Here is a 21306-nt window from a genome sequence, read left to right on the forward strand (position 1 = left end):
TAAAATGTGTTGCATAAGGACAAATGCAATGTTGTAGTTAAGCGCAGGGTATTTTTTTTGTTTGTCGTTTGTTTAGTAGCTGCTATCATCATTCCTTAGTCATTTAAATGGACTTATTCATGCTTTGTCATTGTATGATTATGTAAAAGCCGTTAACCTTGAGTCTTGTGCTTTGGTAAACACTTTTATATACATTATTTTACTTCTTTAAGTTAATAGAGTGGTTATGCTTTCTGTTTTAGATTTTTATTGTGTGTTACTTCCTTTTTGTTTTTTTTTTTTGGTTTTTTTGTTTTTTTAGATTTTTATATACTCTTGCCTGGAAAATCCCATGGACGGAGGAGCCTGGTGGGCTGCAGTCCATGGGGTCGCTAAGAGTTGGACATGACTGAGTGACTTCACTTTCACTTTTCACTTTCACGCATTGGAGAAGGAAATGGCAACCCACTCCAGTGTTCTTGCCGGGAGAATCCCAGGGATGGCGGAGCCTGGTAGGCTGCCCTCTATGGGATCGCACAGAGTTGGACACGACTGAAGCAACTTAGCAGCAGCAGCATACAGATAATTGGTGTCAGTGCTTCAATGAGACCTTACATTTCTAAATTCATCTATACTGTATTTTGTGTATTGCCAGCATCTGAACACTTAAGATAATTAAATTAGTTTTAATATGGCTTGTAAAAGGGCAGACTCCAATTTCTGAAATTAAATTCTACAGGAATCATTGTTGATCAGTGACTATTTATGGTTTTTCAAAGCCTGGGTTACAAGCAGGAATCTATTTAAATTAAGATATTTTTCTTCAAATGGACCTGGAAGACACTTTTGGGATCGTGATGGATAAGCTCATACTCCAGATAATACAAGATTCAGTACACCTCTCATTTTTTTTAAATGTTCTTCATTATGGAGGGAAGATGATTGAGTCTGTTTTGTAACAGTCTAACAGCTTCCAGCCACTGCAAGTGTCAGAGTTCTTCCTGGGAGAGAAATGGTAATCCTTCTGGACCAGGGTCCTTTGGTAGTCTCTTCTTGTTTTGGTTCTTATTAGAAATAGAACAGCTGCTTATCTCCACTTGTCTAGCACATTCCTATTGGTCATAACCACATCTCACCAGTCATCTCATCTCTGCTCTGAGGATGAGCAGCTGCAAGGCAGCAAAAAAAGAATAACCCCCAAACCAAAAAACAAAACAACCATCAGATGCTTTATTTTGACAATGCAGCTGCTTACTGAAGACTCACAGGCATTTTCTGCCTCTGACATTTACCTGTAAATAATAAATAAGCTCAGTTGAATGCATTTTAAACACACCTATCACTAATTAGTAGAATCTGGTTAAAGGAGGCTGCTGTGGAGTAAATTGTATGTAGTGTTGTAATTTTGCTTTCTCATCTGAGTTGTTCCATGCTTAACAGGCTGAAATCTATAAATTATTTTTTATTGTAAAAGCACTGCTTTGTAAAATCTATTGAGTGAAACATGACAACTGTTTTTGATTAGAGCTTGCATGTGTGATTAACATCATCCCCACCAGTGATTTTATAATTAAAATGGTTCCTTTTTTTAAAATTTGCAGTTAAGAATGAAATTTCTGTGAAGCCTGAAGAACCTGAGTTGCCTCTGCAGAAGTCCTGCAGTGAACACCTGGGATGTTTTTCTACTGATGGATTTGCTTGGTTAGTTTTCTTTTTTCTTCACTTTTTCCTAATAGCAATTTTTACTGTGTACGTTTCATTAAAAAACGTTTCTGGAGGACTTGTTGATTGTGGAACAGCAGCTCCAGTGCTGGGGGTGATGCAAAAGAAAGTATCTGTTTTGTGGAAGAAGGATACAGCTTGTTCTGTATTTCAGAATCCTGAGCTGGCACTGAGGGTACATGTTAAAAAAGTATCCATCTCAGTATAAGGAAGCATTCCACAACCGCAGGGGAGCAGGTTGAATTGTCAGGTAGTAAATTACCCATGGGCTTCTCTGATAGCTCAGTTGGTAAAGAATCTGCCTGCAATGTAGGAGATCCTGGGTTGGAAAGATCCACTGGAGAAGGGATAGACTACCCACTCCCATCACTGGACACGTTCAACTAGAGACTGGGTTAAATAAAAGCAGTGATGTCCAGACTTTTAAAACAATGGAATCCTGAGCTGTTATCCATCTGCTGCTAAGCTTATCCCCAATGTCTTTTCCTGAGCTATCACCCTGTTTATTGAAAATGACCCTTTAAAGACAGTCTCTCTGTCTGTCAAACCTGCAGAGGATAGGTCATTGAACTGAGGGCCATTTAAAACCCTTTCAGTTCTAACATTGAATGCTTGTAAAAATTCTATATTCATCAATTTCTTTGTTTCACTTGAAGCTGATTTCCAAGGCTTTTAAGTAGAGCATTTGACTATAAAGAATGGACAGGAGTGCTGAGGATTTGGGTGATGGCAGTAAGAATTTTGAGTCACTTCCAGAATTTGTAGAATTGACCATCTACTATTTTGTACAAGGAGGAGACTTGGCAACCAGTAAGTGTGGTTAAACCAGGGACACACTTACTTCAGTAGTGCAGAGTTAACAACAGCTTTCTTTATCTTACTTAAGATTTTAACCTCAAAGAAATTTTCTGTGTTAAACTTTTTTCTGGTAGTTGAGGTTGGGAAGGGTTTTGGAAGGCTTGTGTTACTTAAAACTGCTTTTTGAGCCCTCCTCATCTTGTACCTTTGTTTTTCCTCACAAGCCTACTAGTATAAATAAAAGTAAATTTTCAAATGAAGTCATTTGAAAGTCATTTATTTATCTTCAAATGAAAAAGATAATATTAATTTGTAAGTTTCTTAGGGAAATGTATATTTTTTAATCAATTAAAATCAAATCTAGAAAAATAGTAGAGCCAGAAAATATCCATTAAATGACGCAGTTTTACATGGAGGGAAACTGCACCAGTTGCTGATCAAGCTGGAATAATGTATCTTGGCCTTCCGCTCCTCTGTGCTGTCTTCCTGCAATGCACCGTTAGATACAGTCATGTAATTTGGAATACTCATAATCAGTGAGGTTAGAATATTTTAGTACTGTTTGTGTCTGTTATTTATTGGTATCTTTTAGACTTTTGGATTGAATTTATGATAATCTTAATAATAAATTCTTCTGAAATAAAATATTCTGTACCAGTTAGATAAGGTAAAATACTTTGATAATTACTGCAGCTTTGTATAAAGCTAGGGATTTAGAGAAGCGTCCTTTGACTAGTGTATTGGTGATTATTTTACAATTGCCTCATAATTTTCCTTTTAAATACATGGTACAATTTTTCTCTTGTTTCTAGCTCTGAATCTGTAAGAAACGACATTGGATTTGATTTAAAGGCTCCATTGTCAAATTTTGAGAAAAGAAAAAAGATTTCTCTTCTTCATTCAAACAAGGAAAAGCTGAGAAGGTAAATTTTGATACAGGCCCCCCCCCCCTTTTTTTTAGCATTATTCTTTTGTAGGAAGAAATTACTTTCATGAATTGCATAGTTTTTTATAGCATTGTTAAAAGTTAGTGTGAAGACTTCTCTTATGGTCCAGTGATTAACAATCCGCCTGCCAATGCAGTGTACATGGGTTCGATCCCAGTCCGGGAAGATTCTACATGCTTCAGAGTGACTAAATCCACACACCACAACTACTGAAGCCCGCATGCCTAGAGCCCATGCTCCATAACAAGAGAAGCCCGGCAATGAGAAGCCCAGGCACCAGAAACTAGAGAGTAGCCCCTACTTGCTGCAACTAGAGAAAAGCCTGCAGGCAGCAACAAAGGTGCAGCATGGCCAAAAACAAAGTCGTCACTGTGAAACTAGTTTATCTGGCAACTGAGTATATGCTCCTCACTCATTCTACTCATTTAGCCATTCAGCAAGTAGGTGTGAGTGTAATGTGCCAGAATATGATTGGGGAATTGAGATAAGAAATAAATTGTTGCCTTCAAGGAGGTCTTAGCCTAGTGCTCAGACAGACTTCTAACAAAAACATTTAGGAACAAAAATGCATAAAAGACATGTAATATCTGTACAGTGGTCACTCAAGATATTGCTGTGATAAACAACCTAAATCATGCATTATATATAATTATGAATTAAACTATTTATGTTATTAAGACATCAGTCCTCACTAAACTGAAATACAATTCAAATCTAGATAATTTGAGTAGATTTTTGTTTTCTTTTTGGAAAAAGTTGAAATCTAATTCAAAACTGTATGGAAAGGGCTCTGAATATAAAAGGCCTTAGAATAAAGCAATCTTGAAAACATCTAACAAAATTGGAGTGTGTAAGCTACCTGGCTTTAAGATATAGTATACAGCTACATTTATCAGTTATTTTACTAAAATGAAGATGGACTGGTAGATAATATAACACAATAGCCCAGTATTAGACCCACATATTTTGGTCTTTTGGTTTTCAGCAAATCACCAGAGCAAACAACTTGGGGAACAAATGTCTTTTCTGTAAATGGTGCTGGAACAACTGGACATCCATATGAAACAAATGATGAAACTTGACCGTTTACTCATATCATGTGAAAATTAATTCAGCATGGAATATAGACAGGGCTACTATATAAAGCTAAAGCTGTAAAGCTTCTAGAATAGGGCTGTTCAGTAGAACTTTCTGCAGTGTTAGAAATGGCCTGTATCTGCTGTCCAGGAAGGTAGCTGCAAGTCATATTATTGACTATTTGAAATATGGGTATTGCAACTTAGGAAATGAATTCAAATTTTTATTAATTTTTTATGAATTTATATTTAAATAGATTCATGTGGCTCATAGGTAATGAACTGAAAGCTACAGTTCTAGAAGAAAATAAAGGTTAATGTTTTCACTAGCTGAGGGTAGATGATTGTTCCTTATGACACAGAAAGCAATAACCACAAAAGAAACAGTAGATGAATTAGGACTCCTCAAAATTTACAACTTTTGATTTCGTAAGACCCCACTCAGAAAATAAATAGGCAGACTACAGACAGGGAGAAAAGATTTGCAAAACAAATATATTGATAAAATACTGACACTAGAATATATGGAGAACTCCTAAAGTTCAATAATAAAAAGACCTGCATAGGTAAAGTTTTGAACAGACACTTCACAAAGGAAGATAAAGTGCCTAATAAGCAGCGGGAAAAAATGCTGAATGTAATTTGTCACCATGGAAATGCACATTATAAAGCATGAGATACTACCACATATACCTCAGAAAGTCCAATATTTTAAAAGTAAAACTGACAATGTTAAATGTTGTCATAGATTTAGAACAACAGGGATTCTCATACACTGATGGTAGGAGTGTAAAATGGTAGAATTTGGGGGAAAGTTCTGCCAGTTTTTTCTAAATTTATAAAATAGCCCATTGATTCAATTTCTGTACATTTACTAAGAGAAATAAAAATGTGCATTCACAAAAAGATGTATAGAAGACCTAGTAAGTTTATTCCTAATGATCAAATATTGGAAATAGTGGGAGTGCTGATTAATAAGAACCTGAATAAATAAATTGTGGCATATTTATACTTTGGAATGCTATTAATAAAAAGCAACAAATTACTGACATAACAGATTATCTTGGATAAATCTCAAAAACATTATGTAAGTGAGAGAAACCTTACATAAAAAGACACATGTGAAGTTAAAAGAGAGGCAAAAATTAATGTGAGAGGGAAAAATATCAAAATGTGGTTGCCTTTTACGGGGGATGAGACTAAGAAGGGACAGAAGGAACTTTCCCGAGTCATGAGAATGTTAATGAGGTGGTTTGAGTCACACAGCTTTGTGCATTATCAAAACTCATAGAATGGCACTCTTAAGATTGATGCATTTTATTTTATGTAACTTTTACCTGAAAATAAAATAATTTTAACTGTAGCTCATCATATGTTTAGGGGTTTAGTGTACTGAAGTCTGTAATTTACTTTGGAATACTTTAGTGTAATGAAATGGATTGATGTCTGACCAGTGGGATGATTCATATATGACAAAGCATGGACAGTATCTGTTCACTGTGGATTCCAGGTTATAGATATTTAAGTGCTCCCTGTACAAATTCTTAATTCTTTCAGCTTTTAAGGAATAAGAATTTTTAATTCTCTCAGTTTCCCTGTATGTTTGAACATTTTCCTAATGGAAGAAATGTTTAATATGATTTTTCACTATAAAAGTGATATATACCTCACAGATACTTGGAAAATGTAGAAAATAAAAGGAAGAAATAATTTGTTCTATAGTCCAGCTATCTAGAAATAATGACTAATTGACACTATTATCTCTTTTGGCCTTAATGGCTGTAATCATATTTGTTATGCTATCTTCTACTTATATCCTATAGAAATGCCCTATTTTTCCCCAGTAAGCTTTATATCCTTTCCATGTCCAGATAATATTCTGCTGAATTAGTATCCTCTAGCTTACTTAAGCATCCACTTATTTTGTGTCTTTAGATTGGTTTTCCTATTTTACTGAAAAGGAAAGTCGCTCAGTCGTGTCCAACTCTTTGCGACCCCATGGACTGTAGCCCTACCAGGCTCCTCCGTCCATGGGATTTTCCAGGCAAAAATACTGGAGTGGGTTGCCATTTCCTTCTCCAGGAGATCTTCCTGACCCTGGGATTGAACCTAGGTCTCCTGCATTGGAGGCAGATGCTTTACCGTCTGAGCCACAGGGAAGTCATTTTACTGAAAGGCTACCATAATGGATATCATTCTACATAAAGTTTATTCTGTGTTTGTGATCCTTATAAGTGAAAGTACCCTATGGATGGGTGTATGAAGTTTCAAAGCCCTTCATCCATGTGTCAAATTGTTGACACTTCCAACCCTTTTACAGAATTGTCCTGATACATTTCCACGGAACCCCCAAAGCTTAAAGCCCAATTAAAATACCACCCACTGGTCTGGAATATTTGAGTTATTCACTGGCTGTATGTCAAAGTGGATTTTTTAATCCATTTATTTTTGTCATTCTGAGGTTCAGAAAGGTTTAGTAACTTGCCTAAGATCCCAGCTAGAATTGGCAAAGCCACCCTTTGATCCCATTTATGTCAGTATGGCAGTATTCAGCACAAAACATGCTTAAGAATGTTTGTTAAATGAAAACATGGATAACTGAAGGTTCCAAAGGCTTCGCTCAATTTGGTATTACATTTCCTATGTATTTCCCTTCAGAACTATGAAATACTTAGGTTGGTTTCTTTCTGGTATGAGCCTGGACGTCGTTCTCATTTGCATATCGGTTTATTTGTTTTGCTCATGTGCCCACCTTGTGTAAAGGAAGCAGGCTTTTGATTTTCTTTTCAGAACACAGTTAAAGCCTATGTATTTCAAGATGTTAGTTGTGTGTTGTTGGAAATGTGGTCCAGATCAGAGTGATGGGACTATCCCATGGACTTTGTCTTCTAGTTGTCTCTCGTGTGGGTCACAAAAGGATTTACCTATGTGGTGTGTGATTCTCTCCTCTGAGGGTTGCGTCGCCTATGGGTTTCCATAGGCAGAGTGGGTGTTCCCCGGTGTCCTCTGTGTCCAGGCATCCTGCACACCCACAGGGATGAGTGAGCTGGGTTGCCATCCGCACAAACACTGTACTTGGCAGCATGTGAGCCAGTGCCCCAGGAAGCTGGGATTCCAGGGGCCGTGGAGGCTGCTGGCTTGTGGGGACATGGTCTTTCTCTGAATCGGACACCAGAAAGGGAGGGGCCGGTTCCTTTATAAACAGACCCAGGAGGAAGACTGTCCTTGTGACAGGAAGAAAGTAGACTAATTATTCCTTACTTGTGGCACTTCTCTGCTCAGAGAACGAATCAAGTATTGCTGTGAGCAGCTGCGCACCCTGCTGCCGTATATGAAGGGGAGAAAGAATGATGCGGCTTCCGTCCTCGAGGCCACAGTTGATTATGTGAAGTTTGTCCGGGAGAAAATCCCTCCAGCCATCATGGGCCAGGTATGCAACTCTCAAGCCCTTGACTTTTATCCTCGTAGACAATGGTTTAATGCTGCAGTTTCCTTTCTTTCTGTTTTATAATTGGAAATGTATGTCTGTTTGTATATTTTGAAAAACATCTATAGCTATCTATTGATAAAGTAGGTCTCTGTCTGTCTGTTTCTTAGATTACAGAAGTACTTCAAAGCAATAGGAGATTTTGTAAGAAACAACAGATGCCCATCCAGCTATCCGTCCCAGGCATGATCATGGCACAAAGGTATGACAATCTGAATCTTGTGAATCCAAAGTCGCCTTGTTATTTTTCTCTGATATTAATGCTAGAAATAACACAGGCACTGAACCCACCCGTACTGAGAACTCGGGCATCTACAAAGAATCAGTGAACTTTTCCCACTGCTCATGTGCATCATTGAATTATAGTGGATAAAATATATAATAGTCTCAGGCCTGGGATCCCTTCATGACTTGACTTACTCTTAACTTCTTTTGTTGTTTCTATAAACCAGCCTTCACAAGTAGTGCCTGTGGTGACTGACAGTATATTCGTGGCATGATGGATTCTAGCATTCCTCTGTGACCAGGGCAATCCAGCCTCATTTTTTTCAGTTAGGAGTCCTTAAAGAAATTTCTAGTGTAAAAGGTGGTGTGCCAAATGAATGCTTCCTTATTTAAATTGATTAGAATATGTAAACTAAGAAGAACTCTTAACAAGGAAAAGTAAACCTTTCCTTCATGTCCTAAATAACCATCCTGAGTCCTAGTCTATGCTTTGCTCTAATATTTAATACAGAGTTTATCTCTGTGCCTTTTAGAACTCGAATGACAGAAGAGCAGTTCAACTCCACAATGCTCATATCCTCCTCTTTGAGAAATGCCTAAGGAATGTTTTTTGTCTTCTAAGGGAAAACAGTGTGCTGAGAAGCACTCACTCACCTGCGCCAGGCATCAGAGTCCTGACTAATGAGCGCTTGAGTGTGTGCTCTACTCCTGCCTCCGAGGATGCCTTGGATGAAGCTGTGAGAGGTGAGCTCTGCCCGCTGCTTTGGTGCATGTTCCACTCAGCCGGGGCTCCTGTGCAGCCACTGCCATAACCAAGGGATGAGCCGTAGCTGGAACATTGCACCCTGGGTCCTCTGGTGCTGTCTGCTGGAAGGACACAGCTGGCCACAGACATTTGAATAGTGTTATCCCTGAGGGTGGGCTGAAAATTGACTGTCATCACCAGAAAGTTCATCTTGCTCACAGATGACGAGCACACTGGTGACTGTGTGTATTATGTGAGTAGGATCTAAAGCGAGGGAAGTATTCATGTTAATTCAGTGCTAACAGTGTATAGGCAGACCACGGATATATTGTGAGTTCTCTTCCAGGCTACTGCAATAAAATGAGCTTCGCAGTAGAGTCACACGTTGTTTGATTTCTCAGTGCATATAAAAATTACGTTTACACCATACCATAGTCTGTTACGTACATGATAGCATATGTCTAAAAAAGTCATATGCATGCCTTAATTTTAAAAAGTTTCATTGCTTTAAAATGCTAGCTGTCATCTGAGTTTTCAGCGAATACTAGTAGTGATAGCAAAGATGTGACACTGTCATTGAGGTTGTGTGCATATTGTGGGGACATAATGGAGACCACATGAACAAATGGGATTACTGGGATTGATGTCAAAAGTCAAAGGAGAAAGGGGCCCAAGATAGGACACAGCCTTCCTTGCTCATGTATTAGCCTCAGGGTGTTTGTTAGTCCTTTTAGACTTTTTTTCCTGACTTAGTGGGGAGGGAAGGAGAGAAGGAAAAAGTAGCCATGAGCCATGGTTAAACTGCTTAGAGTAGCTCTGGCTGAATGTCACAAAGAATGATTAAATCAGCCCAGATTAGATCAGAGAGATGCCAGGCCACAGGCACATGCCTATCAATGTTACTTCTTATACAGACAGTACTTCTGTGTTTTCACTCTTCATACCCTGCAGAATCTCTGAAACACTCTCCTCATGCTAGTGCATTCAGGCCTTTCTGTGCCCCCGGATCTCTTGGTTTTGTATCACCTAAAGTGACTGGTCTAAGAAGAAACAAATCCACTAGGACCATAGGCTTACATCAGGTTCAGGCTGGAGGAGACCTTGAAGGTCATTGAACCAAACCCCTCATTCTGACTTTATTTATAACATTTTTCCATTTGAAAGCAGTATTAGTGCTTTACAAAAAACCCGCTAGTAGTAGTCATGTACAGATGTGAGAGTGGGACCATAAAGAAGGCTAAGAACCGAAGAATCGATGCCTTCAAACTGTGGTGCTAGAGAAGACTCTTGAGAGTCCCTTGGACTGCAAGGAGATCAAACCAGTCAATCCTAAAGGAAATCAACCCAGAATATTCATTGTAAGGATTAATGCTGAAGCTCCAATATTTTGGCCACCTGATGGGAGGAGCCAACTGATTGGAAAAGACCCTGATACTGGGAAAGATTGACAGCAAGAGGAGAAGGAGGCGACAGAGGACAAGATGGTTAGATAGCATCACCAACTCAATGGACGTGAGTTTGACCAAACTCCGGGAGATAGTGAAGGACAGAGGAACCTGGTGTACTGCAGTCCATGGGGTTGCAAAGCGTTGGACATGACTTAGCGACTGAAGAACAAAACCCAGCTAAGATAATAACTTCATTTTTTAATGTATTTCTTTCAAGTCTTTATATATATGTGTATGTGTGTGTGTGTGTGTATATATATATATATATATTTTTTTTTTTGGTAGTAATACTATAGTAGTAATCTTCTGTAGTATTGGTCTTCCCAGTGGTCATGTATGGTTGTGAGAGCTGGACCATAAAGAAGGCAACATGCCAAAAAATTGATGCCTTTGAACTGTGGTACTGGAGAAGACTCCTGAAAGTCCCCTGGACAGCAAGGAGATCAAACCAGTCAGTCTTAAGGGAAATCAACCCTGAATACTTATTGGAAGGACTGATGCTGAAGCTGAAGCTCCAGTATTTTGGTCATCTGTTGCAAAAACCTGTCTCATTGGAAAAGTTCCTGATGCTGGGAAAGATCAAGGGCAGAAGGAGAAGAGGGCGTCAGAGGCTGAGATGGCTGGATGGCATCACTGATGCCATGGACATGAACTTGGGCAAACTCTGCGAGACGCAGAGGGACAGGGAGGCCTGGCCTGCTGCCAGTCCATGGGGTCACAAAGAGTTGGACACGATGGGGCAACTGAACAACGACATAGTAGTGACTGTATCGGACCTCTGGTTTTGTCTCTGCCTTTTTTACCTACATTGTGTCCTGTATGCTTGGATTTTGTATTATGCAGCCTTTATCACCAGTTTAATGGTTTTAGTAGTTTATCCAACGATTTAGAGAATAGTTTTCCTGCCACATTTAGTGTTTCCAGGTTTGTGGGGAAAGTGATTTTATACATACATTTCAGAAAATACATCCCTCTATATGGATTTTTTAATATTTTGGACTTTTCCTTGGGCTGGATGTGAGCACATGTGTAGCTGGCCATGCATGTTGCAAAATGGTTTTTGAAAGAGGAATGGAACAGTTGGAATCAGTTAAGTCTTTCAAATTGCACTTTCACCACTTAGGCCAGTAAATTGAAGGTTAGAGAAGTTAAGTGGCCACCTATGATCCCCTGCTTTCTGTGATAAATCTGACCTATAAACCAGAAGTGCTGATCCTAGTGTTTAGACTTCATTAAGAAGTTTTTACTTGTCCTTTTCCATAAGTTCATGTATACTTTTGCTGAAATGATTTTTTTTCACAAATATTCCAGGTCCGTTTGTATTTAAAGTTGATATAAAATTATATTCCTTTACTTTCATTTCTGTTAGTGTCCAGAAGAAAATAAATATTCACAGCATAGGGACTACATTGTTAGCGTTTACTATATATTAAACATTTTTTCTGCCTTCTAGTTTCTGTACAGAATAGAGCGATATAACAGTATAACCCACTCACTGATGGAAAAATCAGTGACCAAACTATTTGTGACTGAGTGGAGTTTTTCTTTTCAACATTCTTCTTTGCTTCATAGAAATGGTCACTTATTATGATGAAAGATACACACACACATACCCAGGCAGAGAGAGCTGATGCGTCTCTAAAATCTCTGTCTTTAAATGACAACTGAACACTAATTTATAGTGTTTGTATTACACTAAATGTCACTACCAAAAAGTTCACTTTGTTTTTTCATCAGCATTTGAATGTAGCAGTATCTTAAGTTTGTACCGTGGGGAAATAGAGGGTGATTTATTTCAAATACAGTAGTTCAGAGTTACCAATTTGCATATACTGACGGATACTCTTTTTTATTAAAGGTCAGTCCAGCTCTGCGTCAGAGAAGGCTATCGGTGATGTATATAAAACCCGAATCCCCAGCACAGCTCTGTCTCTTAATTCCTTCCATGCTGTCAGATACTATTCTAAAGTGGTCCCTTCCTATGACGCAGCTACCGTAACAAATCAGAACACTTCAGTGCGTTTCCCAACAGCTGTACCCAAAGTGTCCAAGTTTCTTCCTCAGCACTGCAATTCTATGTTGGGCCAGGTGTGCACAGCACACCCCAACTGTCTGGTAAGTCTCTTGGGGTCTGTGGGTCAAACTGGGCTCTTTCATTCCAGGCCATAGGGGCCCCTGACCTGCGTTTTGTTGCTGATGCTCTGGGTTAGAAATCTCTCGGACTGGGACCATGGGAGGCAGCCCAGGCACTGGTTCCCAGTGCTGCACAATGGCTCTCCAGATATCCAGAGTCAGTCTGGACGTGGCCCTGCTGCTCTCACCGGAAGTGACCTAATGGAACCTAATCTCTAGCATCCCTCCTCACTGCTCCCCACCCCACCAGCCTCATCCTTCACTGGCCCCATGGCTGGGTTCTGCCTTATCTCTAAGGCCCTAGTCACTTACACTTTATGAAAACCTTTTCTTGGAATGCCAACCAGGCTGGTTTCACATCCCAGATGTCTGCATACCACAGATATTTACTGAGCACCTACTGTGTTCCAGCATTGTGCTAACCACCGAGAATGGAGTGTCTAAAGATAGATCATGATCCCTGCGTTCATGAAGCTGAGTCTCATAGGGTGCGAACATGGAAGCAGACGGTGGTGATGTGCATTGGAGCATGAAGAGGGAGACCCCAGTGTATGCATTGTGACACAGATGCAGGCAAGGTTAGGGACAGACTGGAGGAAGTACTGTCTACGCTGAGATCTGAAGAGTGAGAATTAGCCCAGGAGAGCAGTTAGGAATTGAGAGTGAGGAAGGGAAAAGCAGTCCAGGCAGATGGTTCAGCATATATAAACAGTGGTATCTTCATTTTGGGCAAGAATTGTCCAATTCCAGAGAAAGACCCAAACCAGACTTGCCTGCTTAAAATAGACTCTCATAGCCTTAATATAACTATCAATACTTTTGCATATTAATAATAGTTAATATGTTTTGAGCACTCAGTAAGTCATGTGTCAAATACCGTACGTATTAATGTGGGTTATCTGATGAACCTCTGACAGTCATTTGAGGTAGGGACACCATTTCCATATGACATCTATAGAGTGGGAATAATAGTGACTTTCCCAAAAAATATTCATAAGAAAACTATTGTAAAGAGTATTAGAAAGACATTTTAAAACATGAAGTATCTACAGATATAATACTGTCGCTAATAATCATTAGTATACCAGTCCAAAAACTAGAGTGAAAATTAAAGGAAAAAAAAAGGATTGCAACATTATTTTTTTAATTGTGACGTACACTTAACTGTATGTAGTTTTTGTTGGAGAATTATTTAGTAACTATGAATAATACATATTTTAAAACCTGTAGGCATATTCACCTAAAGAGTTCATGGTTTTACAAATTATTTCCTATTGCTTGAGAACATAGAAAACACATTTGTGTCATTATGAGTAAGAACAGGCCAGTATTCAATTAATGTGTGTTTTTTTTTTTTTCACCTTTGCAGCGACAGTTTTGGGCGTATTAATAGCACATATTTGAAATGCACTCTAGACCACCTATTGGGTGCCGTTTGACAATACAGGAAGAATGGAACAAAGAATGATCTTGAAAGCTACACCCAGAGACCTGATATCAAAAGGGTTTGCATTGTATGGCTTCTGATAAATGTGCTAAAAGCTTCTGCAGGTAGAAAGACAGGCAGCAAGAGTGCTAGCTAGCCGTAGGCTTTTATTAATACTTAGTTTCATACACACTTGGATCTCCCCAACCAAGGTGCTCTAAGAACAAATGGCCTAGGTGACCTGGACACTTTTTTTCTCAAAACATATTCCACAGTTTATGTAAAAAGTACATTATAAAGAAGATCCACAATTTATGCAAAAAGTACGTTATAAAGAAGATCCACATAGTGCATTGATGTTGCTAAGTACAGATATTGCAACTTGATTCTTATTTTTAGTATCACTGTGAGTTACTATCACTTATTTCTAGGTGGTATCTTTTCCAGATTTGGCATTTTAGAGCACTTCCTTCATTATTCACACTAATATACCTTAATTTGAGAGATGTGTTTACCTCCTCACTCGACTACTAATGAATAAACTGATGTGTTTATTTTTGCATTTCACCTTCCCTTGAGTGAAATGAGAGCTAACATCTTTCTGGATCTTTAGTTACAGATTACAGATTAGCAGGTTTTTCTTTGTTTTCCATCTCCTTCTCCCTATGGGCATTAGAAAAGATTGTTGGAAATAAGGGGAAAAAATGTTTGTTTTATATTTCACTGAATGTTCTTATGCATAAGTTTTATTATTAAAGAAAATATTCAGTTCTGATACTGAAAATGATAACCAGTTTTTGTTCTGTTTAATAATTACGTGTTCCCTCTTTTAGTAGAGTGCTATGTAGGGAAATTAATTTTACTAGATTTTTGAGCAGTTTAAAAATTAGGCATAGCCTACATTTCATGTTAAAATGTATAACTTTTCTTTGAGGATGGCAAGATGATGGAATTTGTAGATATTTGGCAAACTTGATAAAGAAACTAGAAGTTTCTAAGATTCTGTGCTTTTTATTATAAATGTGTGCTTGACTCTTGCTGTTGGGAATAGTAATGGCTTTGACATCGTAGGAGAACCTGTTGAGGTGTTTTGAGCACTGGGATGACTTCCTGTGTTCACAGCTGGTCTTAGTTTATACCAGGACTTGTTCTTTGCATCAGCATTTCCCTCAATGCATGCATGGACCATGAGACACAGTTGTGGCTTGGAATTCTATAATGCCTAGAAGGGTGACTCACAGATCCCATCCACCTGCAGTTTTCAATCCCCCTTTATTTTCTCTTTCTACATGAAGAAGAGGCTGCCAGGTTCCTCTTTTTTCAGTGCTGGTCCCCACGATCCTTCATGCAAGTGTCCAAAATCACTTCCAATACATGAATTTTATTTTTAATAAATTATGCTCTTCTGACTAAGTTCAGCTGTCAGCTGGGGCGGAAAGGTTAGTTGGGCCTCAGCTTGTAAAACTAGAACATGATTTTCCTTTGTAAAGTCAGGACGACTGGTCATGAGACAGTTGCAGTGTTGTTTTCACAATGAAAAAGGGGCAGAGAGTTTGTTGAGAAAAAGTGGCAGCTTGCAGGTTCACACTGATGGTTACAGCAGTCCCTTCCCCAGATAGGGATCAGGGGCAGAAGCAAATGTTTATTGAGCCCTTTCTGTGGCCCAGGCAGTTTAGGAGATATACTTTTGAGGAGAGGGACTTAGCTGTACTCGTCTCTAGACCCTCCGTGTCAGCCATCTGGCTGGTTAGATGGATGGATACACAGGTACTTGGATGGGTACCTGGGGGAAGGAGGAGGCTGAACATGGGTGATGATCCTGAGAAAGGAAAGCAGAAGACATGGTCAGGCACTTAGGGACCCACCTGAAGTCAAAAGAGAAGGAAGAGTGGAAGTAGATGCTTAGCCATCTGTTGGTGTAGCTTTTACAGAAAGTGTATCGGTACTCTGTTTACACTGATTTCCTGCCCCTCAGCCATGCTTTTCTAATAGATGAGTTGGATGGTCTCCCAGCATAGCAGACATGGCAGTAATGGGGAGTGTTTGCAAACAAACTGTTGTCTGTTCAATGGAGAACAGTCAGATGTTGAACAACTCAAAAATCATTCCGTTATTTATTAACTTTATTTATTTGGCAGAGTTTGTCTTATTTTCTAAGACTTCTTTTTTTGATGTGGACCATTTTTTAAAGTCTTTATTGATTTGTTACAATATTGATTCTGTTTTATGTTTTGGGATTTTTTGGGGGGATTTTTTTGGGCCCTGAGGCATGTGGGATCATAACTCCCAGCCCAGGGATTGAACCCACACCTCCTGCGTTGGAAAGCAGTCTTAACCACTGGACTGCAAGAGAAAGTCCCATGATAGGCATTGTTTTAAATGCTGAGAAAAGTTTATAAGGCATTGTCTTTTTTTATGTTCTATATATAGGCGTTTAGAATCTGCTGGGAGGGACAGGTTGGCTGGAACTGCAGTAGAGTTTAGTGAGTGCTATTCAGGGGGAGAATATGAAGTTCTCAGAAGCATAGCCCACAGCATTCTGGGAATTCACAAGAGGCTATGGAGGTAGTGATGTCTGTGGGTGTGTGCTAAGTTGCTTCAGTCATGTCAGACTCTGTGCAACCCTATGGACTTCAGCCTGCCAGTCTGTGCTCTCCTTTAAAACTGGTAGTGACATGACCTATCTCTTGAGCTTGTCATGATGATTAAATGATAAAATATGTGAAAGCTCTTAGAACAGTGCCTGGCACAATTCTGAAAGAGTTGGGGAATACCAGACCACCTGACCTGCCTCTTGAGAAACCTGTATGCAGTCTGGAAGCAACAGTTAGAACTGGACATGGAACAACAGACTGGTTCCAAATAGGAAAAGAAGTACGTCAAGGCTGTATATTGTCATCCTGCTTATTTAACTTATATGCAGAGTACATCATGAGAAATGCCGAGCTTCATGAAGCACAAGCTGGAATCAAGATTGCCGGGAGAAATATCAGTAATCTCAGATATGCAGATGACACCACCCTTATGGCAGAAAGTGAAGAGGAACTAAAGAGCCTCTTGATGAAAGTGAAAGAGGAGAGTGAAAAAGTTGGCTTAAAGCTCAACATTCAGAAAACGAAGATCATGGCGTCTGGTCCCATCACTTCATGGGAAACAGATGGGGAAACAGTGGAAACAGTGTCAGACTTTATTTTTTGGGCTCAGAATCACTGCAGATGGTGATTGCAGCCATGAAATTAAAAGACGCTTACTCCTTGGAAGGAAAGTTATGACCAACCTAGATAACATATTGAAAAGCAGAGATATTACTTTGCCAACAAAAGTCTGTCTAGTCAAGGCTATGGTTTTTCCAGTGGTCATGTATGAATGTGAGAGTTGGACTGTAAAGAAAGCTGAGCACCGAAGAATTGATGCTTTTGAACTGTGGTGTTGGAGAAGACTCTTGAGAGTCCCTTGGACTGCAAGGAGATCCAACCAGTCCATTCTAAAGGAGATCAGCCCTGGGTGTTCTTTGGAAGGAGTGATGCTAAAGCTGAAACTCCAGTACTTTGGCCACCTCATGGGAAGAGTTGACTTGGAAAAGACTCTGATGCTGGGAGGGATTGGGGGCAGGAGGAGAAGGGGACGATAGAGGATGAGATGGCTGGATGGCATCACTGACTCGATGGACGTGAGTCTGAGTGAACTCTGGGAGTTGGTGATGGACAGGGAGGCCTGGCGATTCATGGGGTCATGGACATAACTGAGTGACTGAACTGAACTGAACTGAATTCATCATATGATTGTCATCACCACAATTACAACAATTATTAAGCTAAGATTTTAAGGGCCTGTAAGCATAAACTAAGCCAAGCCATGGAGATTTGGGTACTGGTTCGGGAGATGAGTTTTCAGGCAAGGAGAACCTCATTAGCAAAGGAACAAAGGAAAGAACAGTGTAACACACCTGGAGAAGTGAAGGCGATTCTGTGTGGCTGTGAAGAGAGTTCAGGCGTGGGATCGAGGAAGAATGGAGCAGGGAGAGACAGGCAAGGGCATTTGACATTGCTCTGTTGGCACTCTACTCCTCATTGTTGTCATGGTATTGACATCATCAGATTTGCACTTTAGGGTGACCATTCTGGTTTTGGTGAGTTAAAGCCAGAATGAATCAAAGCGGGGCTAAAACCAACTTGGCAGGGGAAGGACTGGCCATTTCAGTAATTCAGACGAGATGGCCTGAAATAAGTCACTGGCAATGGGAATGAAAAGAAGAGGCATATTTGGTTGATATTAAGAAGGAAGAATTAGTAAGAGGTAGTAGATGATCTGATATAGAGGTTGTGAAGGAGGGCAAAGTAGTAAGGATAACACCCAGGTCTTGGGCTTTGGTTGCTGGACACATCACACTGAGCTCACTGGGGGGACACAGGGAAATGAGCATTTGGAGGGATGGCGTTGGATGATGACAGTTTCATCTGGTAATGTGCTACGTCGGGTGTGTATATGGTATCCTAATGGAGGTGGCCAAAAAACACTCAGATCTGCGAACACAGAGAGGCAGGGATTGGAGTGAGAGATGGTTTAGGGTGTCTTCATCCTGAGGTGGGTAAATATGGCCAGGGGTGGGGATTCAGTCATTAAATGGTGGCCTGGGTGATGCACGAGGGCCTTCTAACCCTGCAATTCTATTACAGTTCGTCATGAGAAGTCACTCGGTCAGGCCCCAAGTGTCACATGACACTGCAAGTTACCAGAGTTTTGAGACATGGGTAGAACTCTCTAAGGCAGAGGGTACAACTTGCTTGTGGTGGCTGTGTTTACTGTTTTATTTATTTATTTTTTCTTCTGGTTTTATGGAGATGTAATTGACATACAACACTATAAGTTTAAAGTGTACAGCATGCTGCTGCTGCTGCTGCTAAGTCACTTCAGTCGTGTCCGACTCTATGTGACCCCATAGACGGCAGCCCACCAGGCTCCCCTGTCCCTGGGATTCTCCAGGCAAGAACACTGGGGTGGGTTGCCATTTCCTTCTCCAGTGCATGAAAGTGAAAAGTGAAAGTGAAGTTGCTCAGTCGTGTCCAATCCTCAGCATAATGACTTACATATATCATGAAATGATTAGGACAGTAAGTTTAGGGAACATCCATCTTCTCATATCGATACAAAGTCAAAAAAAATTTTTCCTTGCAATAATGACTCTTAGAATTTGCTCTCTTAACAACTTTGATATATAACATACATCAGGGTTATTTATATTAATCATGCTGTGCATTATATCCCTAGTGCTTATTTATCTTATAAGTTTGTACCTTTTGAAACCACCTTCATCCAATTCCCCCTCTCCCCAACCCCAGTGAGAAATTAAATTTCTCTGAATTTCTGGCTTCTGAAAAATTCAAAACATAGGCAATACTGGATCTATTTCTGCTTTGGCAAAATAGCAGCACATTGCTCAGGTAAGTAGTACCTGGCCCTTTATATTGGGCATCAGGTTCCTTCCAGTCACATCTCACTCAGCTTGCTTCCTTCATTGAAATGACTTTCCCAGTCCCTATAGGTATTCCAGTTTGTCCCCCACACTTGGGGGATGGAGAGTGGCAGCACATTAAAATATACATTCCCAGGCAGCATACCCCACAGTCAGATTGGCAAGCTTGGTCATGGCAGTACCAAGAAATTCACATTATAACAACACTGCCCAAGATGTAGCTGGCATCTGATTATCCTCAAAAACACCCAGTGCACAAAACGGATGCAGATACCCCGAGGGGACATGAAACAGAATGTAAAAAGTGAAAGTGTTAGTTGCTCAGTCATGTCCAACTCTGCGACCCCATGGACAAGACTCCTCTGTCCATGGGATTCTCCAGACAAGAATACTGGAGTGGGTTGCCATGCCCTTCTCCAGGGGATCTTCCCAACCCCGAGATCGAACCCTGGGTCTCCTGCACTGCAGGCAGATTCTTTACCAACTGAGCTATGAGGAAAGCCCACTCTTAGATTTATAACGTGCTAGTGAAGTGTCTTGAGAGCAGAGGTCAAGGAACGAAGCAGGAGGAACACAGCCTCCCAAATTTCTGCAGCTCATGGGAGAGGATCATTACTGCCCCACTGGGTGATGGAAAAAGGTTTGCTAAGGAGATGAGTTTCAGAAACTGCTTTGGTAAGTTAAAACGATGATCAGGTCAGAGCATAGCTGTGGGGCAATTCAAAGGCTCCGGGAGTGGACCCAGGGATGTTTCAGTAGAGATAATTAAGAAGAGTGAAAACCACGAAAGTGAGGTCTGTTTGGCTCACTTGCGCTTGTCTCGATTGCATAAAAATTTGTATGAAGGGAGGTGCTTTCTCAAGTTTATTAAATGTTTATGTTTGTAAAAGTACAGGGATTGTTAAAAGCAGAAAGCCCCTTTTGCAATATAACTAACACCAGGAAACCTGTCATATCTCTGGATACTTATCATCACAAAATCCCTGAGACCAAACCTAAGCCTTTACGATTTTCTATCCCTGTTGTTTTCCCCTTTGCCTATCTCCCTATTACATGGAATGAGGAAACAGGAAGCCCTTGGTTAATCAGGTATCAAGAGCTGCTTTCATTGCTATGGAAACGTGACACCCCTATGCAAGACAGAAACCTCTTATCTCTATTTTTCAAGGGGGATTTTTAACATCCCAGAATAATATCCTTTCTGAAAACAAAAAACAGGAAGGTACACACACATATACACAAAACTGCATTACATAGTATGTTGTATGCTGCTGAATTTTACTCATCAAACTCAAGAAAAAAGCATTCTTCATTTTTGCTCAAAGCAAACATTTGTTTGAAGAAGAGGTCAGATTGTAAACTAGGTGGGCTTGAGTACTGCAGTGAAATAGACTTCTAATGTGCACAGATACCCTGGTTCTGAAAAGGTGTCTGCTAAACCATCTATCCCAAGAAGTCTTTGCAGACAGAAATTCCTTTCCACTTCTCTCTTCCCCAGATAGGCTATGTGTGGGTGTTGGCAGTGGTATGTTTTCTAAAACACTGAATTCCCCCTCTTGTATCCTGTCTCAAGCTATTTTCTTGTGTTCTTCAAAATAGTAACCAAAGTTTTAAAAATTCTGTGACTTAGGACTTATGAGACTCCATACCATTTTTAAATCTCCAATAACAGGTCTCAACTTGGCAAACACCATGAAAATTCCTTGCAGGTTATTTTCTCCATAAACCTAAAGTTAATCTCAGTGTTGGGCTGAAAACTATGGGAAAGTGGGAAATCTCTCCCACAGCCATGTATGTATTAGGACAGGTTCACAGAAACAATAATAAACTCACCCCCCCCCCCCCCC

The 21306-nt window shown here is 40.0% G+C and overlaps 1 protein-coding gene across 1 annotated transcript in view; it reads left to right on the forward strand.

The window, feature by feature from the left end:
- SOHLH2 (spermatogenesis and oogenesis specific basic helix-loop-helix 2) overlaps window positions 1-14986 on the forward strand; it is a 40706-nt gene extending 25720 nt beyond the window's left edge. Inside the window, exons 6-12 of the mRNA XM_027557058.1 lie at window positions 1581-1680; window positions 3312-3422; window positions 7805-7952; window positions 8120-8211; window positions 8857-8978; window positions 12286-12542; window positions 13930-14986. Of these exons, the coding sequence (XP_027412859.1) occupies window positions 1581-1680; window positions 3312-3422; window positions 7805-7952; window positions 8120-8211; window positions 8857-8978; window positions 12286-12542; window positions 13930-13950 (851 nt within the window). The 3' untranslated portion in view covers window positions 13951-14986. The remainder of the gene's footprint in view (window positions 1-1580; window positions 1681-3311; window positions 3423-7804; window positions 7953-8119; window positions 8212-8856; window positions 8979-12285; window positions 12543-13929) is intronic.
- Window positions 14987-21306: the final 6320 nt, after the last annotated feature.

Source organism: Bos indicus x Bos taurus, chromosome 12 (assembly GCF_003369695.1).
Source record: "Bos indicus x Bos taurus breed Angus x Brahman F1 hybrid chromosome 12, Bos_hybrid_MaternalHap_v2.0, whole genome shotgun sequence".
NCBI classification, from domain to species: domain Eukaryota; kingdom Metazoa; phylum Chordata; class Mammalia; order Artiodactyla; family Bovidae; genus Bos; species Bos indicus x Bos taurus.